The sequence below is a fragment of the Macrotis lagotis genome, chromosome 3 (genome assembly GCF_037893015.1).
Source record: "Macrotis lagotis isolate mMagLag1 chromosome 3, bilby.v1.9.chrom.fasta, whole genome shotgun sequence".
Taxonomy (NCBI): Eukaryota; Metazoa; Chordata; class Mammalia; order Peramelemorphia; family Peramelidae; genus Macrotis; species Macrotis lagotis.
Window position 1 is genome coordinate 46,118,832 of NC_133660.1, and position 23,859 is coordinate 46,142,690.

General features: G+C 39.2%; 1 protein-coding gene across 4 annotated transcripts in view; it reads right to left on the minus strand.

The window, feature by feature from the left end:
* GPAT3 (glycerol-3-phosphate acyltransferase 3) overlaps positions 1–23,859 on the minus strand; it is an 87,364-nt gene that overhangs the window by 48,371 nt on the left and 15,134 nt on the right. For 3 of the 4 annotated variants that reach the window (XM_074228593.1, XM_074228595.1, XM_074228594.1), the window contains one exon: positions 13,124–13,190. Coding sequence is in view for 1 of the 4 variants with exons in the window: in XM_074228592.1 (XP_074084693.1) it covers positions 13,124–13,190; positions 17,778–17,918 (208 nt within the window). In the remaining 3 variants the exon portion in view is untranslated. Of the gene's footprint in view, positions 1–13,123; positions 13,191–17,777; positions 17,921–23,859 lie in introns of those variants that run through there. The other variant, XM_074228592.1, reaches the window with a different exon arrangement.

The window sequence follows — 23,859 nt, forward strand, 5'->3', positions numbered from 1 at the left end:
AGCATCACTAAGTTAAAAACACCCAGGATCTCTAGAGATCTGCAGAGTTGCCTTCACTTCCTGGAACTGCTTTTTTCCATTAAGGATATACATACAAGTGAGAATAAAATATAATACCAAATGTTATTTTTAAAATTATGACTTGCCACTGTATTCTCCCTACAGAAGACTGTAACTTGAAAAGAAAGCATTATTTTTCCTTCCAATAAAGGCTGATATCTGTCTCAGGATGGATTAAAAAGCAATCCAAGCAAAACAAGGAAATTCATGATCATTTCACAAGTCAAGCATATGATTAACACAAATGTTCAACTATGAAGTCAAGATGAAAACAAAACACTTCCCTCCCCCCATGGGTCAGATGAATTATAATTAGGCTCTTGGTGACAAAAAAATAGCTGAGGGATCATATACATGCCTGCCCACTGGCCCCAGCCTGCACATTTCCTTTCTAAATGAGGAAATCCTGTCATAACTTGCATTCACAGTGGAATGAGCACTGGATTGAGGAAGATCACCTGGACTTTGAAGTCTGCACCCAATGAAATACAGCCTCATTTTATTACTCCAAACTAACTGTGCTCCTTGCCTTTAACAGCTCTCATTCCAGCAGTCAGTCCTTCCTAAACTCCTGAAGGCATCTGTTCCATTAAGACATAGTCCAGGCACTAAATGCAACCTTTCCCAATTCCTCCAACTACTTTCTCCCTTCCTCCCAAACTACTTTGTATTTTATTATTTTGTAGATATTTGTATTTATTGATTTCATTTTCATTTTAGATATTTTTATCCGTACTTGTCTCCCCTACCAGCATGTAAGTTCTTTCCAAGTAAGAAATGTTTCATTCTATCTGCTTGTCTTCCCAGCTCCCAGCAGTGCATGGTAGCTGTTTTATAAATACTTGTTGATTCCTACTTTGCATTATTTGAAAATCTTGCCAAGCATGCCATCTATACCTTTATCTGAATGAATATGGCCAAGAACAAATTCTTGGGGCAATCAACAAAGTATTTAAACTCCAACCTCATTATTCTCCCAAAATCACCGATCTCATTGTCAAATCCAAAGCCTTTTGTTAATTCTCATTCTTCCTGTTCTCTACCTTAGCTTTTGCCACCATCCATCACCCACTTCCTCTTGATATTTTCTTCTCTCTAGTTCTTGGAACCCCACTTTCCCCTGGCTCTCCTTCTACCTAATAGTTTCTTCTCAGGCTCTTTGCTGGATTATCATTCAGGTCACATCCTCTAATCATGGGTTCCCATGTGGTTCTGACCTAGACCCTCTTCTCTTCTTCTTCATTTGGTGATCCCATCAGTTCCTGTAGATTTAATTACTATCCTTGTGCTAATGCTTCTCAATTCTATACATCCTATCCCAACCTGTCTACTGATCCTTAATCTCCATTTCCAACTGTCTTTCAAACATTTCAAAGTGCATTTCTAGTATACCTCTTAAACACATTATCTTTTCTTCCTAATATTCCATCTCCCTCACTCTCTTACTGGAGAGAACAGAACCATTTAGGCTCTCACTAACGGTCATTCTGGACTCCTCACACACACAACCCCATTCCCACCTCCCATATCCAATGAGTTGCTGAAGCATCTCTTGAAATCTTGCAGTCTTCTCAATATTTCTCAACAATGACCAGGGACAGGTTCTTACTGTCTCACCCATAGACCGTGGCCTGCTGCTGGATCTGCCTGCCTCAATCCATCCTCCCTTCAGTCACCAAAATGATTTTCTTGAAGTTCAGATCCAATCATGTCACTCTCTTATTCAGTACACTTCAAGATTTCCCTATTACCTCTGGGATGAAATAGCAAACACATAACCCGGGTACTTCTTATCTTTCCAGTCTTCTTAACCCCAGTGACACTAGCCTCCTGGCTATTTTAGAAACAAGACCCTCCCTCTGTCTCTTGCTTCAGAGCATTCTCTAGGCATTCTTATGCCTCCTCCTCTTAAGTTCGCTTATAGACTTCTCTGATTTCTTTTAGGTTTTTGCAAGGCAAATGGGGTTAAGTGGCTTGCCCAAGGCCACACAGCTAGGTAATTATTAAGTGTCTGAGACCAAATTTGAACCCAGGTACTCCTGACTACGGTGCTTTATCCACTATGCCACCTAGCAGCCCCTCTGATTTCTTTTAAATTGCAGCTAAAATCCTACCTTCTAGAGGAAGTCTTTCTCAACCTCTTTAATTCCAATGCATTCACCTTTTTAATATTTTCTCTTTGTCCTGCATATAGCTAGATCATATTTGTTCCTTGGTTTTCTTTTGCATTAGATTGTGAGATCTTTGGGGTTAGGGTCTGTCTTTTGTCTCTGTATGCACTGTGCTTAAGGTGAGGAAGGGACTGTGAGAGTGAGTGAAAGAAAATGAGATCCTACAGGATCTGCTCTTGATTAAAAAAAATGTTAGCTCCTTATTTTCCAATCCAAATATACACTAATCCTCTTTTAGTAATAGCTTCTACATTTTGCAACTGATTCTCTTCCCTTCCTTGGTCCTAGATACCCTTTCTCATTCTTGAGTATTTCATTCCCCGCCCCAGAATACAGATACACCTGGGTCTGGTGACTTGAAAGTCATCTAGGGCCAATTTACCCTATTGATCTCAAGTTGCAAGTAGTAGCCATTTTGTTTGCCTATTGGCCATTTTGTTCTTTCTAATCCAAGGATTTCTTTAATTAAAAAAAAAATAGCAAAATGAAGTCAAGTAGTTCAGCTTTTGTCCTTATCATATTATCCACCCTGAGCAGGAAGATATCCTCCTTTCTCCTCTCAAAGACAAATTCAACAACAACTAATTTTTTTTTTTTATGGCAGAGGAAGGAGAGACAATAGCAATCTTCAGGTTTGGCCCAGAAATAGATGAGGAAGCACAGTGTACTGAATGCTGGACCTGGAGTCAAGAAGACTCAAGTTCAAATATGTCTTCAGACTCTTATAAGTTGTATGATTCTGGGCAAATCATCTAACCTCTACTTGCTTCACTTTCCTCATCTGTAAAATAAGGATAACAACACCAGGGTTGTTTTGAAGATAAATAAGATTAAAATTGTAATAAGCACTTTGCAAACCTTATAATGCTAAATAAATGCTAGTTATTATTATTAATATTATTATTGCTCAAATAGAAACCAATATAGTTCTATTACTATACATTAAAACGTACCACGGGGCGGATAGGTGGCACACTGGATAAAGCACCAGCCCTGGAGTCAGGAGTTACCTGAATTCAAATGCAGCCTCAGACACAATAATTACTGTGTGGCTTTGGGCAAGTCACTTAACCCCATTTGCCCTGCAAAAAACCCCGTACCAAATTCCCAGAAAACCAACTTTCAAGGGAAGAAAGGGAAGGAAGACTGTCCATATCCCCATTTTACTTGGCCCATTATTATAGTTACTACATGTCCACCTGCATTTCCACAAAAGGTTCAAACCTATGGGAATGTATCTACAAACAACATATTCTTTCTCTTTGTGTGTAAATTGAATCTTTCACACGGGATGGTCAGAAGAGTTTGGGTGACTGTACCAGCTATTTCTACCATACAATAGATTCTATACTCTCCAGTTGTAGAAGGATGATTACGATATTCAGTTCTGATGACTGCCCACAGGAAAGAGTAGCAGAAGACTAGTATCCCTGGTGTGAGGGCTGGCAAGTCCTTTTCAGGGCTGCTTTCTATCTCTGATGTCTGTATGAGCCACCTAGCTTACCTGTGGCTCCAAGAAGCTATAGCATGCACAGCTACCACATCCCAGTAAGCCATTTTGGCAAACAGGCTAAATAAATCAAGTCAAGGATAATCCAAAGGGTCTCAAAGTCATTAGTGAGTTAGGGTGACATCTACTCCAAGCAATCTTCCACTGGCAAAATGGGAGGATGATACCAATTCAGGAACAGCCAGGAAGGCAGCTGAAGCAAGTGCTGTGGAATGCTTAGAGTCTGGTAAGACATGGAAGATGCCAAGGTCATCCACTACATCTAGAATCATCACCAGTTATCTTGACTCTGTTCTGCCTCTGGACTTGTGCAACTCCGCCTCATTTAAATAGGCAATGTGGCAATAGGCAAGTGATGAAGTAGCAGGGATACACTGAAATTGTAGTCACAACCCTGCATATAGGCAGCCTGGGCCAGAGGATCACACTTCCTGGGGTGAAGAAGGGACTAGAAAAGGAGGGAAAGACAGGTTTGTGAATGAATGAAATTACCACTTGCAGAAAGAAACCATGCCACCATCATCAGTGCCTATACTCCTACCATGACAAACATATGACAAAGTCAAAAGAAAAATTTCATGAAGACCTGGAGACCCTGATCATCAATGTACCAAAAAAGGATAAGCTTATAATTCTGGGTGACTTTAATGCTAGATTAGGCTCAGACTACCAGACATGGCAGGGAGTCCTTGGGAGGAATGGAGTTGGAAACAGCCATGGTCACCTACTATGGAAAATCTGGGCATCTCATGACATTCTCATCCCAAACACCGTCTTCTGTTTACCTAATAAAACTTCCTGGACGCACCATCATAGCAAACACTGGCATCTAATAAACTATGAGATTGTAAGGAGAAGAGACAGACAGGATTGGGAGTGTCAAAGGCAAAGTGTGGTGCAGAGTGCTGGACTGATCACAGACTCATCAACTCTAAGCTAAATATACACATTCAGCCTAAGCAGTGGCCCCAAGGCAAAAGGAAAAGAATCCTGGTCAAGAGATTAGTGTTTCACTGAGCAGGAATAGTTTGTTGCTAATTGGAGGGAAAACTGAGTCAACACAGTTGGCAACAGTGGAGCAGAAGGCTCACTCACAAACATCAAGTCTGATTTGATGAAAATGATGGGGAAACACAGAAGCTGCTAAATTAAAAATAAGAACTCTATAGGGTTTACCAGTAAGTACTATCTATTTCTTTTTTTTTGTTATTTTTTGCAAGGCAAATGGGGTTAAGTGACTTGCCCAAGGCCACACAGCTAGGTGATTATTAAGTGTCTGAGACTGGGATTTGAACCCAGGTACTCCTGACTCCAGGGCCGGTGCTCTATCCACTACGCCACCTAGCTGCCCCTCAATAGACTGATTCTTCACCTGAAAGATGGTCACCTCCCTGAAAACCAGTGTAGTTTCAGAAAAGACGGAGAAACAAGTCGATAAGATGTTTGCTACCAATAACTCCAGGAGAAATACCAGGAACAGAACAGAGGTCTGTATACAACTTTTGTAGATATGACCAAGGCTTTTGATAGCATCAGTTGTGAAGATTTATGGAAAATTATGTCAAAACATGGTTGCTCAGGGAAGTTCATCAGTATTGTATGTTAGTCTCATAATGGCATGTCTGCCTGGGTTCTGGATAGTGGACGATGTTCTCCAGATTTCTCAGTCCCCAATGGAGTAAAATAAGGATGTGTACTTGCTCTCATGATTTTTTAGTATGATGTTTTCAGCCATGTTATCAAACACTTTAGCTGAGGAAGATTCTGAAGATCACCTGGCAGAAGAAGATACCAGACACTGGGATCCTTTCTTGAGCTAAAGCACAAAGTATTCAACTATTACTACAGAGAGTGCAACTATGATGGGCTGACCATGTAGTCTGAGTGCCAAACATGCCAAAGATTATTTTTATGGAGTATTCAAACAGGGCAAGCATTTGCAGGGGAGGTCAGAAAAAAAAAAGATACAAGGACACTCAAGATCTCTCTGTAGAACTTTTGGAATTTATTGTGCAGCATGGGTAACAGTATGGCATGCCCTCATCAGAGAAGGTGCTGTGTTCTATAAACAAGGCAAAATGGAAGCAACTCAAAGGAAACTAAAGATCTTTAAGTGTCAAGTAACCACCCCCGGGTGTTCACATGGACTAATTGTGCCAACCAGCAGTAGAGCATTCCAAGTTCATATTGGTCTGATCAGTCAAGTCAGACAAATTGTAATTTGTCTCTAACACAGTATTGTCATTTTTGTCTTCTTCAATAATGAAAGCTTTGAACCAACCAACCAAGTCAGGAGTTCTGGGAAAAAAGTTCTATACTTGGAATCAGAAAGAAATTAACTTGAAATCTTACCTCTGGTGCTCTCTAACCCATGTGAGCACAGGTAAGTTTCAGTCTTCCTATCGATAAAGCCTAACATACTAGGCTATTGTGAGGATCAAATAATGTATGAAAAATGCTTTGTAAATTTTAAAACACTACATAAAAATTATTTTTAAAAGCATTATCAAATTCCTAATCAAGTAGAAATGATTCATGTCAATTTGCATTATCTCTTCCAAGTTGATCCTAAAGGTCTCACCTTGGTCTAAGGACATGGAGATACTGAAAAAGGGACCTTTGTGTTGGTCCAAAGCCAAGATTTTTGGTAATACTCCATTTATTCAAGAAGAAAAGGATGTAATTGACTCCCTTTCACAAATCCATCCATTACTGTAGCTCTACTCTTCAAAAAAACACAACCCATTTCAGGTTAAGTGTTACCTAGCAATGAAGTATCCTTCAAGTTACTATAATCAACCTACCACCATGTGCAAAGTGCTAGGCAAGATATTAAGCATTTAAGAACAAAAACAAAAAAGATCCTGCCCTCAGGAAGTTTTTGTAGAGTCTACTGAAGGGACAGAGCATCAGTCAGCATTCTGTTTAAGCCTATGGCTAGAAAAAATGAAACAGTTTTAGTATGCAAAAATGTATGTAGATACATTCAAATGTACACACACTTAACAAATACAAGGTTTAGAAGTTTAGGAAGAGAGGTTACTAACTTTTGAGGAGAGGGATTAAGAAACATTTTAGAAAAGGTAATACCTGGACTGAGACTCCAAGGAAGTTAGGAATTCTTAGAGGCAGAGCTAAGGAGGTGATGTCTCCCAGGTATGGCAGATAACTAGTTCCAATGGAAAATGGAATATCATAAGTTAGGAAAAGCAAAGAGGACAATTGGTTAGATCACAGAATACTATCTATATTCAACAAACCTGTAATGAATCCATCACTCTAATGGGTTTCTCTTCAGAGTATTATGTTCACAAAGTGGCTCCTTCTTATGGTACTTGGGTCAGTCTTTTGAAGAGCACTGAAGAGTGAATGAAATACCTATCTCGTCTCTGGATCACCATAGGAACGATCCGTTAATGGATCCAATAACAGATGCTGAGAATAAAAAATGTCTCAGAACAGAGAAGACTTGTAGGGAGGTCACTGTTTCTATCATCTTGCTGGATTTAATCTAGTGGTTATTTATGTTGTCATCCTCATGCTCTGTTGTAAGCTCCATGAGGACATGACTTAGCATAATGTTCTTCACTAGGGGAAGTCTTTTATAAGAATTAACTTTTAAAAAAGAGAATAAATGACAGGAATGGTGGTGAGTTGAGTTATAGGGGATTTGAATGAACTTTCCAGAAGCAATGTCAGAGTTGATTTGATTATGTTAAGTTAGTGGCAGCAATGCAAATGGCCAAAAGATGACTGCCTGGTAAAGCATGAATGGGGCCAGGGCCAGAGACACTCTCCCAAGAGTGGTTAAAAGGATTCATTTTCAAAGGGTAAAGCTTTGGATCTTTTCCAGGGCAGTCTAGCCTCAGACTTCTCACTTTCCTGAGATGAGGGCTCAAACCACTGAAAGAATTCTCCAGAAAGCCTTTAGGAGTGGTCCCATGAACTTTGTGAGTGATGGATGTTTTTCCCCATAACCTCAAGCAGCTAAATCTAGTTTTGTTTGGTTTGTTGTTTTTTTTTTAATAAGGATTTGACTGGCCCAGGGACCAAGGTTCAGGACACTGTCATAGCTCCCTGGTTGCTGAGCAGAAGTGAACATACCCTAAAGTCACAGGACTTTCTCCTGAGACTTTGGACCAGAGTAGGGCAGCAGTTTGGATTCATGCTGCATCTTCAAGGAATAGGCCTTCTCTTTGTGAATGTCTTTATGCTATGGATAAGAAAATCCCTTTCTGTGAACTGTTGTGGACTCTCAACATTTCATTTCACTCCAATCTCAAACCTAAGTTACTAACATAGCCTGAACCATGGCCCTAGGGTGAGAGGGGCTTTTATTACTGCAGTAAATTCCTAGATGAGGAAAATTCTCCACTTCCACAGATCAGCACCATCTCAACCTTTTACAATCCACCTGCCCAGGGTCACACATACACATGCAGTTTTCAGGAAGCAAGAAGTACATAAGGAGAGCACCAGATTTACAGGAGACTGAATCCCACCTCACTATTGGCTATGGGACCCTGGAAAAGTCACTTAACCTTTGAGCTTTGGTATATGCATATGTAAAATCAAGATGATAATGTCTACCTCATAGGACTGTTGAAAGAACCAAATAAATAATATACATAAAGCACTTTGACAACCTTAAATAGAAAGGCTAATTAGTTATTACTATGCTTATTTCTGACTCCTAGGCTTGCTCAGGCTTGCTCCTTTTTAAAAATTTTTATTTTTAATTGATGGAATAAAACAGACATTTCCATAATGGTCTAATAAAAAAGATTTGCACATGAAACTGCAAATCTATTATGTACAACTTGCTAGCCCTTTTAAATATACAACAAAGTTTATCATATAAATTTCTTTTTTTTTCTTCCCTGCCCCAGAGATTGCCACAATTACACATACCAACAATCAAACCCTCCTTGTGGCATTCAAGGTACTACATAGACTGTCTTCAATATATGTCTCCAGTTTATCTCCCAGAACTCTCCTTTACGTACCCTATGTTCCAGCCAAATTCACTGTTCCTGGAATAGCTCTAGTGATCACATTTCTTGTGCATTCTCTCCAGTCCAGGTCCAGCTCAAACTCGACCTCTTCCTTCATGAACTCTTCCCTGAATTCTCCCCAGTAAAGAGTTACCCACTTTGTTGTACACTTGGGAATGGCACTTCCAGAGAAATTTGACTAGAGAAGGGATCTTACTGATGAGAGATACAATGAGAAACAGTCTGATAGAGTTAATCTAAAAAAGAGCAAGCCTTTGCTAAATAGAAGTGTGCCTACTGCAGAGGAGCCTCATTAGTCCTAGAGTCCAGGCACTCATTTTTCTAGTCAAAGGAGCCCAGGAAGGTAAGTTCAGCCAGATCCTGATTCTTTCCTTTGTACCACTGGGGGGGGGGGGGGTATTATTTTGGAGGGGGAAGAAGAAAGGACTGAAATGATATCAGGTAAAATCAAAGATTACACCTGAATAGAAGAAAAGGAACAACAGAAACAGAGTTCAGTTAAGACACTAACATAAGCTCTCACAGCAGTTATTATGCTTTATTGAGAAAATCCTACTACATCTCTTGGGACAAGACTTGGCAAATAAAAGCCCCTAACCAAATTTGATAATTTAAGTACAAGATAAGAAATCACATGTGGGGCAGTTACATGGTACAGTGGATCTCTAGAGCCTGCAAGTCAGGAAGAAGACTCATTTTCCTGAGTTCAAATCCAAACTCAGACTCTTCATAGCTGTGTGACTCTGAGCAAAACACTTCACGGTGTTTGCCTCAGTTTCCTCATTTACAAGCTGAAGGAAATGCAAACCACTCTACTATCTTTCCCAAGAAACCCCAAACAGTCATGAAGAGTCAGAAATGACGGAAATGACACAACAATGAATCACCTAGAGTAATGTAAACAGATTATGGAACAAACCCTGCCTAAATGACACATAAGAGAAAAAAATTCCTAACATTTCTGGTACAAAGTATTTTAAAACTTTAGAATAATGCTGTAATAACTACTACTAAGGCAATTAGGTGGCACAATGGATAGAGCACAAGTCCTGGAGGCAGGAGAACCTGCCTTCAAATTCCAGTCTCAGACACTTACTAGCTGAGTGATCTGGGCAAGTCACAACCCAAACAGCCTCACAATAAAATAAATAACTACTCCTACTACCACCTTCCAGTTGTATAGTTTTAGGAATCTATATAAAGTACTTTTGCATCTATTCTCCTTGAATTCTCACAGAATCCTCAAAAGCAAGCCAACATTTATCATTTTTAAGTAAATTGAAGTTCAACATATCTAATGACTCATCCAAAGTTATACTGGTGTTAGTTAATAGAGGCAGGATCCAGGCTTTCTGACTCAGAAAGTCAGTAGCCTTTATCCATTCTGATATTCAACGAATTTCTCTCTTTCTTTAGACTTTATAGAGTTCAAGGATTTTCAGGCAATCCTAACATATACAAGGTCAATAAAATGGCAAACAGAGAAAGAAAAAATAGAGTAAGAGGGAAAGGTTAAGCAATCTCCTTCATTCTAAAAAAAAGTTTGGCATTCAATTTCCTTATTAGAACTTTGGCCTTGCTGGTTTAGAAAAGTAATGAAGAAATTGAGGGGAAAAGCAAACTTTCTCTCCTACCTTTTCTGAAAAAAAATTGGCTCTAAGGAACAGCTTTTAGATTTTGTCTAACCAAAAAGGAAAAGGAATTATCCTTTTCTTCAGTATTTTGGCCCTCTGCTAAAGTGGTACACCCACATTTACTGGGAGGAAAACAAACTGAGAAAGAAGAATTGCATTATCTTGGCCCTCCTAGAAAATTTGTCTTATTGATTTCAATATACAGCTATCTCCAAAAAATAAGTTGATATTATACACTTTTTCTGTATTATCTGCTGGCCTTTGCATGTCATCTGCAGTTTCCACAAAATGCCCCCCAAATAGTCATGGGAAAAGTGGAGATGTGGAAAGGGATAAATATATTACCACAGACAGAAATAGTCATGAAGGACCTCCAATTTCCCTGTTTTTAAAAGTCAAGAAAAAAATCTACTTTGAGAACTAGCCAAAATGTACATGTAGCTCACCATCAAAAAGTAAGAATATTTCTAAACTCTCTAGATCTCATTTTTCTCATCTGTTGGGGGGGGGGGGCACTAAATGATCACCTTATCTTATCTTATCTCATCTGTCCTCCAAAGCTGACTGTAAGAACCATCCACATTCAAACCCAGAGATAACCCAACAGAACTTCGGGGCCTTCTGCCCATCTGTGGCCCCAGCAGAAGCCGTGACATGCCCAAGAGATCCCTGGCAATGTCTCAGTAACACTGTTCAGAGTACCAGAATATTCTACCAGTCAAGGATATGTGCTAAGTGTAGTGATTTCATCACCCCCACCCAGACTACAATTCTGACACAACCACTTCTGAGTTTAATACAGGATGCTTACAGTTAACTAACAGCCTATTACTGAAGCTTGGAGGATGAAAATAGCAGTTGGCTGGTTGTCAAGACCAACTACACTGGTTAAAGGGCAGATGACTGTTAACAAGGTAAAAGAGGCATGACATTTCTCTGCAAATAAAACTCCCTTTTTCATAAAAAGCCCACGTAAATAACCCTGACCAATGAAATTACCACACATTATTTTTACCATTAACACTGTCATGGAGACGTAAGCAACAAACAGGGACAATATAAGTCTCCTCTTTAGTACTACTAGCTAATTATGGTAAGCATTAAATCAAACCTTGAATAGCTGGCTGTATCCTAATACTATACTCTTATAACCAACCCCCCTCCGCTAAAACCTGACAAGCTGTGAATGTTCCTGAACAACTGTACATGAAGTAATTTGTTTAAAGTTTAATTACAGCACAGTTCACTGTTTTTATAATCTATTGTTCTTTTGTCCAAACTAACTTGGTCAGGACTTTGGAGATTAAAATATATTAACAGAAACTATGAAAGTCTTGATTGGGAGATCAGTAGAAGACAATCAAGGGTAAGGAAATATATTTAGGGTTAAGAGATGCTACAGAAATTTTGGAACAAGAAACCTGAAAACAGCCTGGCACTTTCATATTGATACCGCTCTATATGTATTTGATTTTTTTGATTCACTAAAGTTAATATTTAGAAGAGAAAATAGTGTAGCATCAATTTTTTAAGAAATATTTAGAATTTCTAGGGAATAAAGTTTAGGAAAGGTTAAAGAATTGGCATTTCCATCCTAGAAGCAGGAAGTAGCAGTGACAGTCACACTTTGTTTTTTTGTCTCTGCATCTCCAGCATCTAAAGTAGTGCCATACATTCATTCAATCAATTAACAAACAATAATTAAGCACAGGCTTCAGGCACTATGCTAGGTTTGTAAAAACAAATTAAAAATGAAATGGTTCCTGCCTTCAAAGAGCTTTCATTTTAGTGGGAAGACAATACTTATAAAATTATGTGGGCATTAAATCCAATTTGGCATTAATAAGGGAGATTAATTTAGAAACTGCTAGAAGGGCAGAGCAGAAAGGGTAAGGGATTAAAAGCAGATGAACCAATTTCCTTTCAGTACATGGTGTTTGAAATTTATATTTTTAGATGTAAATCAGAGGGGTTAAAAAAAGTCATTATACAATAAAAGCACTTGAAAACTACATCTCTTAAAGATTAAAAATATCAAATCCAGTTATTCCTTTCAATTTATGTGTGATTCCCTCTGGAGTCATTTTTTTAAATAAGATTCTTTCTTTGAGGGGAAATGTAAATTCACACAATGACCAATTATGTCAAAAATATGAATAAACCATTGAGTATGTGGGGCTGGCTAGTTCTGAGTTTTATCACAACAAACTGAAAATATCAACCCATTCATAGCTATGATTCCTTCCCAGGCTAGTAAGATCTACTTTCTGATCCCTAGCTATCTCATGAATGCAGGCCCTTGTCACAAGATAAACCAGTGGAATAGTAGAGATAAGTTAACCACTTATCACCCCTAAATCAAAAAACAATGTGCAGGGGTAGCTAGGTGGCGAAGTGGATAAAGCACCAGCCCTGGAGTCAGGAGTACCTGGGTTCAAATCAGGTCTCAGGCACTTAATAATTACCTAGCTGTGTGGCCTTGGGCAAGCCACTTAACTCCATTTACTTTGCAAAAACCTAAAAAAACCCACCAATGTGCAGCCCTATTGGCAGATGTTAACTATCACTGTGTATAAGGTACAGAATCATGAATGAAATGGCAAAAAAAAAAAAAAAAAAAAAAACCCCACAAAATTAAGTAATCTATATAATGCAAGCATAGATTCCTTTTTACCAAACTATCTTGAGTAAATTGCAGTGAAAATAAAAACAATAAAATATTTATTCTCTTACCACCAGAAGCTGAGGTTTTAAGTGCTGATTCCTTTGGAGCTTCTTTCTGAATTCTTAATGTGGCCCACTATTAAAAAAAAAAAATTTAGGTGTATATTTTCTCATTAAAGCAATTACAATACTTAAACTATACCACTATTTCTTTAAGTATAACAAACTATCACATTTATCAAAAGGATCCCAACAGCAAGAGGCAGGATAGCAAAGAGTACTGCCTGTACTTTATATGATAGTGAATTCCTCAACATTGGAGGTTTTAAAGTAGCATATTTATGACGAGTTTTAGCAGTGTGGCAAAAAGTATTCCTACTCAACAACTGAGGTCCCCTCCAAATCTGAGTTTCTACAATTATATTTCTAATACCACAAAGGGGACCAATTGTCTGGGGGGAAAGTTACTTAAAAAAAAAGTCAAGAAACAAACAATTAAAGATGTTAAAATTAAATATAATTTAAATGTGGGTGTTGGACTCACATAGCCAAAAGATCACTTACCTACTTTTTCCAATAGTTTTCAAAATCAAATATTCAAAATTCTAGTTCTACCACAAATTGGCAGTATCCTCATTTGCAAAATGAGGAAACTGAACTAGATTATCACCCTGAACATGCCTCCTACTTCTGACATTACAGAATTCTAAAGACATATTATGAGCATTAGGACCAGGCACCAACTTAGGTTGGTTATGCTTTGACCAGGCACTGAAAGTCAAGTAATTTTTTAAAATTTGTTATTATTCCTGATGATGGTTATTTCACAATCTCCACAGTAGGCAGTTATAATCTCATTTAGATAACTAGCATTACGGAAACCAGTTGAATGCTTTGGGAAACAGAACAACATAAACGTTTCTAGAAATAATATAATATTAAATTTTATCCTCATAGAAACAGAATTCTAAAAACCAGGGATGTGTTACGAGTCAGCATGAACTGGAGCACTAATTGCTAAATTTTCTTTAAAAGAAAATTATTATTTATTTTTAACTTTCATTTTTTAATTCTGAGTTACAGATTCCTCATCCACTGAGAAGGCAAACAATATAATAAAATGTGTGGAATCAAGCAAAACATAGTTCCATATTAGACATATCACCAAAAAAAGAAAAAGTAAAAAATAATGTAAGAAAATTAAACTTCAATTAGCATTCATCATTCATCAGTTCTCTCTTTTGAAGTGAATGGCATTTTTTTCATCATGAGTCCTTTGGAATTAAGTGGAATCACTGTACTGACCAGAGTAGCCATAATTGATCCGTCATTACATTGCTGTTACTGTGCTCAATGAACTACTGGCTCTTCTCCCTTCCTTTTTGTATCAGATCAGAGAGGTCTTATCATGATTTTTCTGAAACACTCCCACTAACTTTTCTTTTAGCCCCAAAGTATTCCCTTACAATATATGATACAGTTTGGTCATTCATTACTCAATTGATTTAATTTCTAATTCTTTGCCAATAACAAAAAGCTGCCATAAATATTTTTTGTATTTATACCAATCCTTTGATCTACAGATCTAGTAATGCTATCACTGGATCAAAAGGCAAGCAATTTTATAGCCCCTTGGGCATAGTTTCAAATTGCTCTCCAGAGATAGGACCAGTTCACTACTTTATCAACAACTCATTAGAGTCCTTATTTTTCCCTCAAAGACCCCACCTACCACTGGTACTCTTGCTACAATAGAGAGGTTGAATTCAGCCCCATGTTACAAACCTCTAGTGCAGACCTGCTAAGTTACCTTAGGCTGGAAAAACCTTTTCCTCTGACCTTTTCTTGCCTCTACTACTCCAAAATTTAATTTGAGGTATTATTTTAAAGTTATTTGGAGAGTTCAGCTGAGTTCTGGCCTGAATTCCATCATCTTGGTTCCTCAGGTCCTTAAATTTTTAAAGTGAGCATTTATACCTCAGAAATCAGCAAACACTACACTCAGGACAACTAGGTTGTACAGTAGATAAAGCACCAGGCGGCCTGGAGTCAGAAAGATCTGAATTCAAATCCAGCCTCAGATATTACTATTTGACCCTGTGCAAATGACTTAACCTTGTTTTCATCAGTTTCCTTATCTGTAAAATGACCTAAAATAGGAAATGGCAAACCATTTTGGTATCCTTGCCAAGAAAACTCAGATAGAATCTTTAAGAATTGCTTGTGTCTGAAAACAACTAACCAACAGTAAAACAAATCAGAACTTGATTTATTTTTCTGTTGGTTATCTAGACTTATGAAAATAATGGAGAAAATAAGATTACTTGAAAATGTCTCATGGTCCAAAAAGTCAGTTGTTAAATATGGGACAGTTCACTCTGTCTAAAACCCTCCCAAAAGTTATTTGGCATAAAGAGAAACTTCTTTATTAATGGGTTGGAAGAAGTTACAAGAAAGTGAAGTTTCTAAAATAGGTGATATATAAGCCTTAAGTTCATCCAAAAGATACATCCTATATTACTCAGACTCATCAGGAATATTTTAGAGGAAGAAGGAAGGAATGAGCTATCTGGGTTAGCCACCTGACCATTTTCAACTGGAACTCCAGAGGGGCTGATCCTAAAGAGATGAAGCTCAACATCTTTTATTCCCTTTAAAGATGGGGGTTTTAAACTCACCAGCTCTTAAAGAAATGAAGCCCAACACCTTTTATTCCTGTTAAAGATATGGGTTTAAAACTCAAAAACTAACCCCCCTGGAAGGTCCTCTGAAATACCCACCACTGATGTTTTCGCACATTCCACAAGAGAATTTAGAATCACAAAGATGTTTGCTTGCCTGCAATCCTATCCCACAACTGTTTCCAAACCAATAGGCTTGGCGTATTTTTCCTGCCCACATACTTTCAAAATATTTTTTGGAGAGGTAAAAGGGTGTCTCATGACAAAAAGTGACATTGTCAACTTTTTGATTATTCAGTATCATAGGACCAAGTCATTATCTAGGTTATCATGCATATCTAAGTCATGGTATTTAATTGTTTGACCAACTAAAATTTATTGCATCAAACTAAATGGAAACTTGGGGAATGATTTATTTTTTGTGGGATTGGGATTCAATTATTGAATTTTTTCTAATATTGAATAATTATTTCTAATAAACTATCTAAATTGTTGGGCTTACTCAGATCATACTTGCCATATATTATCTATAACAAACTACAGATTTTTCTGATTTTTGCATATTGGTCAGGCTGCTTTCAAACTTTTGGAAAAACCTAATGCATTTAATAAACATTCTAGAATTTACTTAATTTTGGGGCGGCTAGGCGGAGCAGTGGATAGAGAATGGCCCTGGAGTCTGGAGGACCCGAGTTCAAATGTGACCTCAGACACTTAATAATAATTACCTAGCTGTGTGGCCTTGGGCAAGCCATTCAATCCCATTGCCTGGCAAAAACCTTAAAAAAAAAAGTAATGTGATCAGAAGCCTAAATCAAAAAGCCTATGTTTTGGCTTGAAGATGCATAAGCTAGTGAAACATCTTTTGAAGGTGGAGATGATAAAAAAAAAAGGGGGAGCAAAGGGTAGCAAGAAGAAATACTGACAATATCTTTCAATTGGGGAATGGCTTAGCAAACTGTGATATGTCATGTAACACTATTGTTCTCTTAGGAACAAGGGGGGGAGATGGGAATTCAAGGAAGCCTGGAGGGATTTGCGTGAACTGATGCTGAGATGAGCAGAACCAGAACATTGTACGCCCTAACAGCAACATGGGGGTGTGATGAGCAACCTTGATGGACTCGCTCATTCCATCAGTGCAACAACCAGGGACAATTTCGGTCTGTCTGCCCTGGAGAATACCATCTGTATCCAGAAACAACTGTGGAATTTGAACAAAGACCAAGGACTATTCCCTTTAATTTAGGGGAAAAAAACCTGATATCTTATCGTCTGATCTTGCTATCTCTTATACTTGATGTTTCTTCCTTAAGAATATGATTTCTCTCTCATCACATTCAATTTGGATCCATGTACAGCATGGAAACTACGGAAAGACTAACAGACTGTCTTCTGTGAGGGGGAGGGAAGTAAAATTAGGGGAAAAATTTGTAAAACTCAAAATAAATAAAATCTCAAAGTAAAAAAAATACTGGGGGGCGGCTAGGTGGCGCAGTGGATAAAGCGCCGGCCCTGGAGTCAGGAGGACCTGGGTTCAAATCCAGTCTCAGACACTTAACGACCTAGCTGTGTGGCCTTGGGCAAGCCGCTTAACCCCATTTGCCTTGCAAAAAACCTAAAAAAAAAAAGATACTGAACTGAAGTAAATCTTAGACCAGCCAGAGCCCAAGGCTCCCGGGTGATCGCGTCCCGCCTTCGTTCTCGGAGGGCGGCTCAGGCGCTCCTCCGGGATCCCCGGGTCCAGGGACCCGAACAACAGAAAGCGGCCGGGTGGGGGCTTCGGTTTGGGGCGGGCCAGACCGAGAAGTCCGGGGTCACCCCATCAATACCAGCGCCGGTGGGGGTGAGTGAACGAACTCCGGGGCGGGCCCGCACGCCGCCGCCCCGGCGCTCCGCACGCCGCCCGCGGGCCAGCGGGGACACGAGCACAAAGGGAAGGGCCGCGGGCCAGCGGGGGCGGCCCCGGGGACGGGCACACCTGAGGAGCGGCAGGGGGCCGTGCCCGGGGCCGGCCTCGGGGCCCCGCCGCCCCCACTCACCTCCAGGGTCTTCACCAGGAGCTGCAGGTACACCTCGGAGATGCCCAGCGACACGCCGAAGGCCGAGTGCAACAGGATGAGGCTCAGCACCAGCGCCAGCCAGGTGCCCAGGACCTGCACGGCCAGCGCGGTGCCCTCCATGCCTCGGGCTGGCCAGGCGAGCGCACCTGCGGCTCCGACGCAGCGGCTCCCCGCGGCCCTGCCCTCCCCGCCCGAGACCCGGTGGCTCTGCGGCCCGAGCCGGAGCCCCGGCCGCCGGGGAGGCGGCCACGTGCCGGCGCGCCCTCCGCTCGGCCAATCACGGAGCGCCCAGCCGGGGACTCCCGGGCCTCGCCGGCCGCGCCCCCGGAAGGCCCCGCCCCGGAAGGCCCCGCCCCCCGAGGCGGGCCCCGCGCGCAGGCCGGAGGCCGGCCCGACCGCGGCTGGGGGGGAGGCGCCTCCCCGGCTTCTCCCACGGGCTTCCGAGCCCCGAGCCGGGGGGCTGGAGGAGGGGGCCCTGGAAGCCGGGCCGGAGCGCCGCCCCCCACCTACACCCCCACGCCCGGCAGCCTGCGGCCGGAGGAGGGGAGGGGGAGGACGGCGTCTGCCTGCAGCCCCTGCAGGAGGGGGCTCCCAGCGGCCCGGAACTCGGGGCTTCCACGGCCATCCAGCCCGTTTGTAAAATTGTTTTCCAAAATTCAAGGAAAAAGACACTTTCTTTTAACGTTCGGACTCCAAATGAATTTTCCCAAGACTAAGGAAAAAGACACTCTTAACGTTAAAGCTCTAAAGGAAGCTTCCAAACATGGAGAAATTTGGAAAAATTGTCTTCCAAGATTCAAGGATAAAGGCAATCTCTTTATAATTCAAGTTATAAATGAAGTTTCCAAACAAGAAGTTTGTAAAAATTGCCCAAGACTAAGGGAAAAAAAAAACACTTTTAATATCCAAGTTCCAAATGAAGTTTCCAAGTAAGGAGTTTGTAAAAATTGTTTCCCAAGACTAAAGAAAAAAACACTTTCTTTTAACATTCAAGTTCTAAAGGAAGTTTCCACACAAGAACTTTGAAAAAAAACTTTTCCAAGATTAAAGGATAAAGACAATTTCTTTATAATTCAAGTTATAAATGAAGTGACCAAACTACAAGTTTGCAAGAAAAGGTTTTTCAAGACCAAAGGAAAAAGACAATTAGTTTCTTTTACAATTCAAATTCTAAATGAAGTTCCTAAACCAGTTTGTATAAGTTCTTTTCCAAGACCATTAGTTCCTTTTATAATTCAAATTATAAATGTAGTTTCCAAAGGAAGAGAAGTTAGAAAACTAAACATGTGTGAAATGATCAAGATGGAACTAAAGCAGACACAAAATGTAATGCTTGAATGAAATACATCTTAGAAGAAAACACAGTTGTTGAAACCTGTAGAAAGTCTCAATAGGGAAGCTGTTTATAACAAAAAGTTTACACCAAACAACACAGGTCAATTATTGGTTCATATTAAATACTACTTTAAACCAGACAACTGGATTGTCCCTTATGACAGACTCCTCCATTATGAAAAAAAGGCAAATAGCTTAAAACTGAGTAACCAAAAATATAACTCTTAGCTAATACAGTTCTCTTCCAGCCTATCGGCCATAACCATCAAAACCAAAGACTCATGCTTGTTTACTACCTCCTACTGGGATCACAATAAAGGTAGAGGCCTAGGATCCCTGGATCAGTTGAAGAAGGGAACTATCTTTCTGCCTAGCCAAAAATAAAAATTGCACATAAACATAGGCAGTCTGGAAAAGCATCCTTTCCAATGGTTAGGGCAAGCAATGATAAACTCCCTAGTTTTATAAGCCCTGAAAATGGCACTGGAACTGGAGTCAGGAAAAATCTAGGCTCAATTCTTGCCCTAGATACTTATTAGCTATGTGATCTTTTAGTTTTCTCATCAGGATGATCAGCTTTATTGGCCCTTAAGGTCCTTTCAAACTCTAAATCCATATAATAGGAATGATTCTTAAAAGTTAAACACTTCTATTCTTTCACTTTAAGCCTAATTAATCATTCAACAAACATTTATTAAATGATTACTATGCACTAAACTCTGTGCTAAGTTCTGCTGACTCAAATAAAGACAAAATATGTCCCTACTGATCTAATCTTTCTGGAAAGCAATTTGGACTATGCCCAAAGAGCTATAAAAAATGTACATGCCCTTTCACCCAGCAATATCACTACTACTTTTGAGATGACAAACAATTGGAAATTGAGGGATGGACCATTAATTGAGGAATGGCTAAACAAATTGTGTATATGATTATAATGAAATACTATTGTGCTTTATAAAATGAGAGTAGAGGTTTTCAGAAAAACCTGGAAAGAATTACATCAACTGATGCAGAGAGAAGTGAGCAAAACATATTCAGTTAAGAACAATATTCTACAATGATCCACTATGAATGATTCAGCTTTTCTCAATAATACAAAGATCCAAGATAGTTCCAAAGGACTCAGGATGAAAAATGCTATCCACTGCTGAGTGAAGTAAACAAAAGCAGAACATTGTACATACCCACAGCAACATTGTGTGATGATCAACTATGACAGAGTTAGCTCCTCTCAGTAGTTCAACAAGCAAAGATAATTCCAAAAGACCTGGGATGGAAAATGCCATCCACATCCAGAGAAAGAACTAAGGATTCTGAATGCAAACCAAAGGGTACTATTTTCACTTTTCTAAATTTGTTTTTTTTTTGTTTTTTCTTTCTCATGGTTTTTTCCCTTATGTTCTGATTTCTTCTTTCACAAGACTAATACAGAAATATGTTTAATGATTGTATATGTATATCCTAGATCAGATTACTTGCAGTCTTGGAGAGGGGGAGGGAAGGAGAAAAATGGGAACTCAAAATCTTACAAAAGATAAACATTGAAACCTATCCTTATATGTAATTAGAAAAAAAAAGAACAAAAAGAAGAGGGAGAGCAAAATGCTGTCCACCTCTAGAGACAGAACTGACAGAATCTGAATGCTAATCAAAGCCCACTATTTTTCACTTTTTTACTTTGGTCTGTGTTTTTTCACAAAATTAATGATATGGAAATATATTTTGCATGACTGAATATATTTAATTGCAAAGAACAGGAAAAAAGGAAAGTGAGAATTTGGAACTAAAAAAATTTCTTGAATGCTCAAAATTGTATTTACATGTAGTTGGAAAAATAAAATATTCAAAATATTTTTTGTATACAAAGGGACAAAAAGAACTAGTTCATATGACAAGTAAATAGTTTAGTGAATGCCAGGAAAGCTAGGATGCTTAGTGAGGGGGCAGGGCATTTCAGGAATGGGGGACAATCAATAATACAAAGTTACAAAGACATGGAGTTGGAAATTTGAGAGTCAAGTTTGAGGAAATAAGAATGCCTGGGTAGTTGAATCTTAAGAGGCCAAGGGGAAGTCCTGGAGAGACAGAAAAGCACCAGGTTGTGAACCAAACAGTACATATTTGATCCTAATAAATTCATATTTATGTATCACTTTTAAGTTTATAAGATGCTTCCCTAACAACCCACTATCACAGTTTGTTGATTTATTTGGTCGGTACCTGTGATTTCATTGATGTGAGGAAGTAAATTCCCTTTGCTAAAAACTAGCCTAGGCCACTGAAGGATTTAATGACTTGTCCACAATCATAAGACAAGTGTGTTAAACTCAGATTTAGACTCCAAGGAAAGTCCAATTTCTACTACACCAAGTGGTACTTGTTGTTTTCCCTTATTAGTTTAAAGATGCAAAAACCAAGGCTTGAAAACTATAAGCAATACACTTAAGATAAAACAGCTAGTAATTCTATTAATCCATGTGAAAAACACTAGGTTAAACTCCTCAGGATACAAAGACAAAACCAAACAGTTCATGCCTCAAGAAATTTGTTAATTAAAAACAGGTACACCCAAGAAGTAAATACAAAATATATTCACCTTTTTTTTTTTATTAATCTGCACCTTTCATTTTGTGTGTATAGGAGCTCTCGGAGAGAAAATTCAAATGTCCTGATCTAGAGAGGGAATTGAAGAGATGGATTGAAGAGCAAAGGGCCATTGGAATTCCTGTATCCACAAAGAAGTTTCAGCAGGAGGCAAGTAGAATTGCTGATGAAAAGAAGTGACTGATTTCAAAGGAGGACAATGGATGCTTTGGGTTCATAAAATGGAATGGACTAAGCACGAGTCCACGTACCAGACTTGCCCAGGGAGAGTTTGTGGTCAACCTCAGACCAGAGCCCAGGCAGGAGAGTCATCAGTCTCTCCTAAGACAGGGATTCGTCATCAAATACAGGTGAGGACCAGCTAATGGATAGGAGGTTTTGACAGTGATGAGTTGTTGTATGAATTTTATGATGAATAAAACTTGAGTTCAATAACTTTATGTAATACATTATTTTTCAAATTTTGGGTCCCAAAATGGAGGTGTAACTTATACATGGGAATGTCTTATACATGGGGAAATATGGTATTTCAGTACAGGACTCAAAAACAAAGCTTCCTGATAGATCCCCCTACCTCATGTCTCAGGCTACTTTATTGAATTCTCCACACAGCTGTCAAAATGTTTCCTAAAAAGAAGATCTGAGTATTTCCACTCTTTTCCCTCTCCTCAACCCCATTCAGCAAACTCCAGAGGCTATCATTTATATTTAGAACCAAATATTATGTCCTCAATCTATTTTCTAGGTCATTTTTAAAAAATTAATGTTTTTTTTGACTTTTTCCATTCTTTTGACTTTGTTCTGTTGTTTTATTTTGTTTTACTTTATTGTTTGTTTGCTTTGATGTCTCATGGAGTCATTAGTTCCTCCTTGTTGGATTCTAATTTTTTAGGGAATTATTCTCTTCTCTACCTCTTTTTCCATTTGGCCAATTCTGTTGTTTAAGGAGTTATTTAGTACCTTCTTTTCTAACGTGGCCTATTCTACTTCTCTTCAGTGGATTTTTGTGCTTCTTGTACCATTTAGTCAATTCTACTATTTATAGGAGCTTGTCTAGCCCTTTTCATTGCTGCTCATTCACCTTTGGTGTCCATCTGATTCGTCCATCTCTCATCTTTTTTTCCTTTTATAATGCTTTTTTTTTTCCCTTTGGTATTTTATTTTGCTCCCAGTTATGCACAATGGCCACATTCCAGTAGGGTGAGGGTAACTGATAAATCTCAAACTCATTGATAAGTTAGGGAGATAGCTACCTCAAGCAGGTGAAAACATTCCTCCTGGAAAGGATAGGTGAGAACAATTTGTTCCAACAGCTATGAAGATGACTGAAGCCGGTGCTGTGGAGAGCTAGAGCTTATCAGACATAAAAGATGCCATGGTTCTGACTTTTGTCTTACCACTGAACTCAGATGACTAAGGAAGAGAGATTAAAGTTGACAACTTTGCAAAACTCTGCCACACTTAAATCCAATTCATGCTCAATTCAAGGTATCCACTCTGTAAACTCATTGATCTTCTTTGAAAATGAAGGATAAGGGACAGAGGACCTGAGTTCAAATTTGACCTCAGAGGCTTAATAATTACCTAGTTGTGTGGCCTTGGGCAAGCCACTTAACCCCATTGCCTTGCAAAAAAAATAATGTTCTCACACCACTCTCATTTTTTTTTCCCTCTACCACTCAACTCTTTCTTTAACTTTTCCAGGAATTCTTCTTGGCTTTGGGTACAATTAGCATTCTTTGAAATTTTGATTATACTTATTTTCACATTGTTATTTAATTCTGAGCTAATGTTTTGGTCTTCCCTGCCACCATAATAGCTTTTTTTATGGTCAAATTCTTTTTGTTGTTGTTCCTTGTTCATTTTTCAAGCCTATTTCTTCACTTTAAACTTGATGCTAAAGTTGGTCTCTGCCCCCTCCCCCACGGGGGAGGAGAGGCACTATCCCAAGTTTCCAGCTCTTTCATACTGCTATTTTCAGAGATAATTCTGGGGAGGTCTGCAGGTTTTCAGTGTTTTCAAGAGTGTGCTCCTGGGAAAAGTGTAGTCACAAACTTTACCCCAAAATAACTCCTGCTGCCCTAAGACCAAAAGCTCTAAGCATCCATCTTTGGTTAGA